The 8683-nt window shown below is 34.1% G+C and overlaps 1 protein-coding gene across 2 annotated transcripts; it reads right to left on the bottom strand.

Moving 5' to 3' along the window:
• Positions 1-2694: 2694 nt before the first annotated feature.
• LOC109213692 (transcription factor JUNGBRUNNEN 1-like) lies at positions 2695-8296 on the bottom strand. Of its 2 annotated transcripts, none has more exons than XM_019377525.1 (3): positions 8020-8296; positions 5060-5385; positions 2695-3645 (listed from the first exon to the last, which is right to left on the bottom strand). In XM_019377525.1, exons 1-3 carry the CDS (start codon positions 8258-8260, stop codon positions 3226-3228), a joined length of 987 nt encoding a protein of 328 aa, XP_019233070.1. In that variant the 5' UTR covers positions 8261-8296; the 3' UTR covers positions 2695-3225. The 2 variants fall into 2 exon arrangements, with proteins under 2 accessions (XP_019233070.1, XP_019233069.1); XM_019377524.1 differs by having other exon boundaries at positions 5060-5388.
• Positions 8297-8683: the final 387 nt, after the last annotated feature.

An 8683-nucleotide genomic window follows, 5' to 3' on the forward strand; every position in this document is an offset into this window, starting at 1 on the left:
TCAAGTTAGAACCTTAAAATATTTTTCAGAAAAGTTCTTTTATAATCATTTTTTATCTTGTAAAGTTTACATCTGTGGGACTAGGAATACAAGATACTCTACATAAACTGTGGCGTTTTGTTCATTTCAAAGCAACCAAGTTATTGTTAAAGCTGCAACTCCATTTGATTTTGCATATTCAGACCATTTAGAATAAACTTTTCGTCACCCGGCCCTAGACATATACTCATTACAAAAGAAGCATGACATTTTGTTGAATTTAGGTGATATGAAAACTTCTTGGTGGTTGGAAGTTGTTTTTCTTCTTCTGGAAATGTACACTGATTAAGTCTATGCATAACTTCATTTGTCTTGATGTACTCATCACGAACGGGTAAAATATGTGTGCCTTTACTTCAAGCAGATCCTTCTAATAGACTAAAAATTAGAAAAAGAATAAGACGTAGCTGAACTGGATACCTACACATCCTGATATCAGATGTGATGTACCAGTAAAAGAGTCGTGTAACATAGGTCTAAGTTAACTATTTTGGTAAGTTTCATGTTGTTTCCATCAAAATACTCAGTTGGATTATCTGGTGTTTGGAACCTATGTTGTTCGGACTCTGCAAAAATATCATCGGGTGCGTGTTGGATCCTCAAAAAATAGCATTTTGGGAGGATCCGACATAGGTGCGGCAGCATTTTAAGAGGGTCCATGCAATATAGTTTAGCGCCCTTGCTAGTTTGAAAGTCATCCTCTTTGGGTGGTGGATAGAAATCTATTTACTTTTGGACTGCTTATAACTTACTAAGGTACTGAGGTGGGAAATTCTTGCAGAAATGACGCTATGTCAAACTCTCATAAGAAATTTACACAAACAACAGGTGAAAGTTAACAAAGGTCTTAGAGAAATCAAATAAGGAAAGAAATTGAAGCATGCAATCGAAGATTATCAGCTCTTCAAGCCGTCTTCTTCTTCTATGCCCAAGAATGCAGTCCCATCTCAATTTGTTCGATTATGAGAGGATCGAATACAGCCAAAAATTGTTGTCACATACCAGCGAAGACCTCAAAATTCGATTGGTGAAACGGACGGTGCATCAACTGGTGAAGCATCCAAGGAGAATTTTGTGCCAAACCGGGGAATAGCAAAGTCTGAGAAATCAGCCAAAAATCTTGAAGAGTCTGAGGAAAGTGCCAGTAGAGTAGTCTTGTGTGAGACGGATGCTGTATCTGCTTTGAGTTTGATCCAACAAGAATGGACAGGAGGATAGTGGCGTTTTTTTTTTTCAAATGCAATGTTTTCTAAGCCAACCTTTAGTTGTTCTCAGACATATGCTGATAATGTTGCATTTCTTTTCCTTCTTATTTGGCTTTAAGAGGTTAGAGTTAATTGAACAATGATGTTCCTGTTAGTAGACAGCAGGTTGATACCAAGCAAATACTTGAAAAGAAGATGAATCTTGCTCAAGTAGCATTAGTAATATACCACAAACTAAGATGAATCTTGCTCAAGTAGCATTAGTAATATACCACAAACTAAGTATGTCGATTTGTCAAAGAAGAATGCGGACAAAGCATGCTAAAGCATTTCCAGCACTCGTGTCTGAGGAGAGTGTCAGCCTCTCTACCTTCACAAAGGTAGGGGTAAGGTCTGCGTACATCCTAACCTCCTCAGACCCCACTTTGTGGGATTACACCGGGTATGTTGTTGTTGTTATTGTGTCTGAGGAGAGTGTGGTTGATCTGGTTGTAGATCACACAAATCATCAGCCAATTGTAGATGGAGGATTGAGCGATATTCAGCCGACAGAGTCAAGGATAACTGATGTTCCCGAGATAGCATCAGAGACCGAAGGGTCAGCTTATATGTACCTGTAGTCGCGTCACCTGTGAACACTCACCAGGAGCAATCACACAACTCTCATCAACCTAAGCCTTTTCATGCTGTCAAAGGAAGTCCATTGCAGAATTACAGGATTATAGGGTCAAGAAAGCTATGCAAATGCAGCCTCTCATCGGTCTATAGATCCTCATCGGGTATAAGTCTGCGTTCATATTATTATTATCTGTCTTCTTTCCTTTCCGCTCTTTAACCATAAAGAGTGAAGAGCCTTTTTCTTGAGGTTTGGAGAAATATCAGTAATATTGTGCTGACTGTGGAAATTTCTCATAGTGTATATTTGCATATTATGCTGTAGTTATGGTGTATAATCTTTATTGCTAGCTAAAAGAGTTTTTTTTTCTCTTCAGAAATGAACTTCAAACATATCCTTGAAAAAGATTCTCATCAAACTTAATATTGAATTTGTAATCTGAAATAGATATAATCCTCCCTCTTCCTATGCATCACAAAAATGTTCTAAGTAGAAATGTCTTCCCAAGAAGATAAACAAAGGGCAACCCGGTGCACTAAACTCCCACTATGCGCGTGGGGTCCGGGGAAGGGCCGGACCACAAGGGTCTATTGTACGCAGCCTTACCCTGCATTTCTGGAAGAGACTGTTTCCACGGCTTAAACCCGTGACTTCCTGGTCACATGACAACAACTTTACCAGTTAGACCAGGGATGCCCTTACTTCCTAAGAATGGGAAGTAAATTGAAAATAATGAATTGAATTACATATTGCCGTTGTGAGCACCTATATCTACTCAACCTCCAATCAAATATGTAATGGCAAAAGGTAACAAAAGAAGCCAATGTATTTTTCCTTATAAAATATTTACTCCATCTTATTTTATTCCAAACAAAAAGTACTCTATGAAATTCTGAACAAGATGAAAGCAGTGTCTAGAAAATTAGTACTTCACAAGATAAATCTCAGTCCTAATAAACTAAAAAGGCAGAAAGCTAGTTAGAGAAGTAGGGATGAAGATCGAAAAATAGGTAGAATGGTGCTCTCTCTTTGGGGCATATCTTACTTGATCTGCATTCTGTTTTAACTTCAAGCGCAACTAAACATAGTCGTGTAACAGCACGCAATAACAAGTGATACGTCACGCATATCTAGATGTACTTTCTCCATCGTCCATCCAACAAACTCATTTAGAACATGTTGCTTCTAGCTCGAACTATGCATGTGCATGGAAATAGCACATAAATAGAGAATAGAACCATGTCAAACCCGCTGCATCTAGCTCGGACTATCTTAAGAACATAGAGTAAGCCTGCTGACTTTAAATTCTGAATTCACCGCTGACTCAGTTCAAACCCCAATTTCTGCACTCTATCCTCGTCCAATTTATCTAAATCCAAGAAGACTACGAGGATCAATAGCTAAATCAACGACGGATTTGAGCTCATCCCAGTTTCCATCACTAAACAAATACTGCTCTTCAGCACTTGTATTCCAAAAGCTTGAGTTTGATGATGTGATTGAAGATTGTGGCATGGTAATTATTGGTTGGCTATTTTGGTAATGTGTGTTTCCTTGATCAACTTGATAATTTTCACCAGTTGCTGCATTATTGTTCTTATGTGGAAATTCCATCTTCTTGAAGTTGATATTAATTGAGTGATTATCACTTGTTTCAGATTGAAGACTGCATGCTTTAGAATTTGCATCACCAAAACTTTGTTTAATAACGGGCTGCTTCCAATCTGGTGTGAATCTCTTGTAATTTGAAGTCCTCTTGAAAATTCTGCATAGTGTCCAAACTTCCTGCAATTTATGCATTTCAAAAGAGTTAATACAATTATATTATTACTTATTGTTTCTTTCGCTTCGGACATCTTATTATCTAACTGTTGTTACTGCTTCTTTTTCATTCACAGTACCGTATTTTTTTTTATTACTGTTATGCTTGTTTTCCTTGAGTCGATGGTTTATTGGAAATAGACTCTCTACCCACTATATGTGAAATTACACGGGGGATATTATTGTAAAAGAGTTAATACATAGTCGATATACAAGAGAAGGAAAAAAAAGTAGCACTCTATTTGACATAAATGGTATACTATATATATATATATATATATATATATATATATATATATATATATAGATACAAATATAGATATATGTGTGTGTGAATGTAAGAAAAATAGTTTAACAGTTTTGAATTTGTATTTTTGAGAAATTCTTAACTTTGTACGCATTATATTAAATTTAAATCATAGGTCCGCGTCCACCTTTAATTGCATGAACTTTTTCTTTTACTCTTGTTTTCCTTCTATTTGCCAATTTATTTATTCATTTGGGTGTATACTAATTTGTACTATTAGTATAACTTTCTGTTTACAGATATATTGAGAAAATATTAATTGAGATATATTTATTTAGCACTTAAATGCCAATAACCAAGTTGAATCATCGGATAATTAGGTTATTGCAGGTCAGCATTTGTGGATATGAATTCAAGAAGAATTTAAGTTCTATTCACTAACATCAATTAAGGGAGGAGTAAATTTTCTGAATGGTCATTCAACTTTGTGTTCATTACGCAAAAATCACTTTTTTTCCTTTTGTTACATAAAAATAATTCAACTTTGTTTTCATAACCTAAAAAATTAGTTTTCTTTCCTTTGTTACACAAAAATCATTTTACTTTGCTATGTTTCACATTGACCAAATTTTATACTTTTACTTGAAAAGTCTATTATACCCCTGACATTATATATCCTCTTATTATTCCTTCCACTCCTATATAGAAAATCGTTTTGCTACTTGATTCAAAATTCAAGAAAGGTAACAAGAATTTAACATAGAGTTTGTATTACCAATTACCACTAGCAGGGTGGAGGCAAAATCTAATGTACGGGTTCAATATAACCCACTAACTTTGGTTTAAATTTTGTATTTGTCTTAATAAAATTCATTTAATGTATACATATTAGTATTAGACAAGGTGGCTTGCTCTGATGGTAAGCACCTTCTACTTCCAACCAAGAGGTTGTGAGTTCGAGTCACCCCAAGAGCAAGGTGATGGGTTCTTGGAGGGAAGGATCCGAGGCTGTATTGGAAACAGCCTCTCTACCCTAGGGTTTAGAACCCAGTAACTTAAATGAAGCTTCATGACTACATGAATAAAATTGGGGGTGGGGGTGGGGTGGATGGGGGGAGGAAGTGAACTTACAGCTTCTGGAATAATGTTCTTGGGATTGGGCAGCTGCTGGTTTGAAGTCTTCCAATTTGGTGGTAGGCGAAACTCATGCATCATCCAATCAGTTTTTGTTCCTTTGCCAGCACTTCCCCTGTAATATACTAATGATTTCTTGAGGCCAATGCATTCACGATCTGTGCTTTGTGATGTAGTAGTAGTACTATAAACAGGTTTGTCAATTCCTGTAGCTTTCCAAAAACCAGAACCTGTTACTCTATTTGGTCTTACACTGTTTCTGTACTTTCTCCCTCTCATACTGAAGAAATACCATTCCTTGCAATTATCCCCCACTGTGTTCCCTGCTACATACAAACAAATTAAATTAAAAATCATCCAAACGTTAGAAAAATTAGGTTACAAACCTATCTTAAATGAAACTTTAAACTTCAACATTTACATTATGAAGATAACATCTTTAATTTTGGATTAACTTTTACATATAGGTTAACCAAGAAAAGAAAAAGCTTATATATATATATATATATATATATATATATATATATATATATATATATATATATATATATATATACACACACAGAGGCGAAGCTACAGTCTGGTAATGGTGGTTAATTGACTACCCTTCATCGGAAAATTACACTGCGTATATAAAGGTAAAACTTAGGTTTTAAATGTGTATAACATATATTGAACACCCTTTGCGGATTTTTTTTTTTAGTTCTTTCAAGTTTGAACACCCTTGAAAAAATTTCTGACTTCGCCACTGTATACACACACTGATTGTGTATACAATCTTTACACTTTCTCTGTATTTAATCTATATTATTTTCCAACCAATCTCAATTATAGTGGCCAGTTATATGTAGTTATCTAGGCGGATTGGTAGCCGTGGCGGAGCCACATGTATTCAAGGTGTTAACACCCTTTTGTCGAAAAATTACATGTAACTAGGTAAATATTTCTATATATACTATATATAGATACCCGTTGACTTCTTCCTGGATATATATTTTTTTTTGACCCCCTGTAAAAATCTTGGCTTCGTCATTATTTGGTAGTATACAAACTTTTATACACTATCAATTATAGAAGAAGTTAAACTCTTGTTTTTTAAGCATTATTTTTTCCAGGAACATGAATTCTTTATCTACCACGTGTCAGTTGGAGAAAGATATTATTGTAGTTGTTGCTTCTGATGCACTCAAGCAAAACTCTAATGATAAGAGTTATAGATTGGTATTTGATACTAGACCAAATAATAATCAGGCTGTCTTGTTTGAATTAACAAATAAGGTATGAAGAGAACTTGGTCAATGACAAGGGCAAAGTCACTTTCTAGTAATTGTCGTGTTTAAATAATTGTTGTATGATTCCCTCAACTTTGGAGCCAAGTCCTTGGTCTATAATTGTTGCAGGAAAAGGTCAAACAAATATACATCTTCCGGGTACAAACCAGATCTAATTATAACAGTCACTTTCCTGGTGAGGTGATTTCGCAGTTATCGCGCTTCCTGCATTCGTATAGGGTTCAGGAAAGGATCGCATGCCAAGGGGTGTGATATAGACAATCTATCCTAATACAAACATTGGTGCCTGCTTACGTGGCTCGAACCCAATGACCTATAGGTCACACAGAAACAATTTTACCGCCCTTTTTCATGGCTCTCCAAGCAATACACTATTTTCTCTATTACATTTTTATGTGATATACACTCTCGTTTTATGTCCGCTTCACAATAAATGATACATTTTTAGATTAAAAAAATTAATTTTAAAATTTTATTTTATCCTTAATAACATGATTTTATAGTTATAGAAATATCATAACTTACATTGCTCGAACCCAATGACCTAAGGTCACACGGACAACCTTACCGCCCTTCTTCACGGTTCTCCAAGCAATACACTATTTTCTCTATTACATTTTTATGTGATATACATTCTCGTTTTAAGTCCGCTTCACAATAAATGATGCATTTTTATATAAAATAATTTATTTTAAATTTTTATTTTATCCTTAATAATATGATTTTATAGTTATAGAAATATCATAACTTATTTAAGACTACAAATCCCAAAATAAATTCTTTCTTCAGATTCGATGTCCAATTGAACACTTTAATACAACAAGAAATCAAGGTATTAATATTTATTATAATAGACTGGATATGCATTTCTATTGAAGTCATCCGACCCCGACCTAATTGCTTGAACGTAATTCAGAAAATAAAAGGTGTATTATGTATAAAGGAAGTCATTTTTCAAGAAAATATTTGTCACAAGAAAGTCATTTTCTTGTGTTTAATTACAAAAAACTACGTTTAGACATTTAGGCCAAATTCGTTTACCTTACAAGTGTTAACTTTTATCGTTATATCACTTGTTCAACATTAGATATTTATTAGTTGATCTTTAGTACTTAATTTTTTTATTTAAACACTCTTTGTTTTGCTAATATTATTATCAAATGTTCTTATATTTTCCCGAAAAATACTTTTTGCACTCACCTACTTACACCGTAAATAATTTTCAAAAATATAATTTTCATGAAAAATGTTTAACCAAAAAAATATTTTAATGAAAAATGACTTCTGTCGTACCAAAAAACACTCGTAATATAAACCTAGTTTGGGGCCTTCATACTTACACCTCATTGGCTAATTTAGCCTAAAGGTGCAGCTAGAAGCTAAGTTACGCGTTCGATCGATCCAATAACTATAGTCCAAATTCTGTATTTGTATTAAGAAATCACTAAATATGTACAAAATTTGAATTTAAAACCCATAAAGATCAAATCTAACTCCGACTCGAATTTAGCCGTGTGTTTATGCTAGACCATCTGATTTTATCAGATTATCTTGGGCTGCGAGGGGAGGAGCAGAGGCGAATATATGATCTAGAGTCAATAAACCTCACTAGTATATATTGCACGAAGCTAATTACATATAATAATTACTAGTATATATACTCACTTGGAAGATCCCAAGGATCATGTTTGTAGATATCAACCTCTTTGATAAGATCCATTTTGATCCTTTTGTCTTCCACTTTACGTCTCAGATAAAAACTCACAAGCTCTTCATCTGTAGGATGAAACCGAAAACCTGGAAGTTGCATCATTTCTTCTTCATCTTCAGCTTTAATATTAGTTGCAGTTGCTATATTTTCCCCTAATTCCATATTTTCTATTTTCTCTGCTCTTTTTTCACTCATTTTAATTATCAAACTAGTGCATGGATATCTTATAGAGTGTTTAGATAATGAGCCAAAGAAGAAAATAAAATAATAGGACAAAGACAAAGTATAATAATTAATGAGAAAGTTCAAGATATATATGGTAGTTGTTCTGGTCAAAGGCTATGGAAATTAATTGGCCTATTTAACTTTGTTGATTATTAAAAAATGACTAACTTTGTTAAATACTCCCTCCGGTCCAAAATAAGTAATTTTTTGGCCTTTTTCTTGTGGTCCAAAATAAGTGATTTTTCCAGATTTCAAGAATGAATTAATTATTTTTTTCCTACATTGTCCTTGGAGTAAATAGTGTTGGAATATGTGTTAGGAGTGTTTATGTGAGATAGTAAAGGTTAATATGGTCAATTCCATTGCTAATTAATGCTAAAATAGGTTTGAGCC

This window comes from Nicotiana attenuata, unplaced genomic scaffold (assembly GCF_001879085.1).
Source record: "Nicotiana attenuata strain UT unplaced genomic scaffold, NIATTr2, whole genome shotgun sequence".
NCBI classification, from domain to species: Eukaryota; Viridiplantae; Streptophyta; class Magnoliopsida; order Solanales; family Solanaceae; genus Nicotiana; species Nicotiana attenuata.

What these genes read in the sequence shown, in the direction of transcription:
- LOC109213692 (XM_019377524.1), bottom strand. Translation starts at nt 8,260, where the DNA reads ATGAGTGAAAAAAGAGCAGAGAAAATAGAAAATATGGAATTAGGGGAA. An exon ending in TGATCCTTGGGATCTTCCAA is followed by an intron (nt 5,389 to 8,019) that starts GTGAGTATATAT and finishes GTTTGTATGTAG; the next exon opens with CAGGGAACACAGTGGGGGAT. An exon ending in AGAACATTATTCCAGAAGCT is followed by an intron (nt 3,646 to 5,059) that starts GTAAGTTCACTT and finishes CATAAATTGCAG; the next exon opens with GAAGTTTGGACACTATGCAG.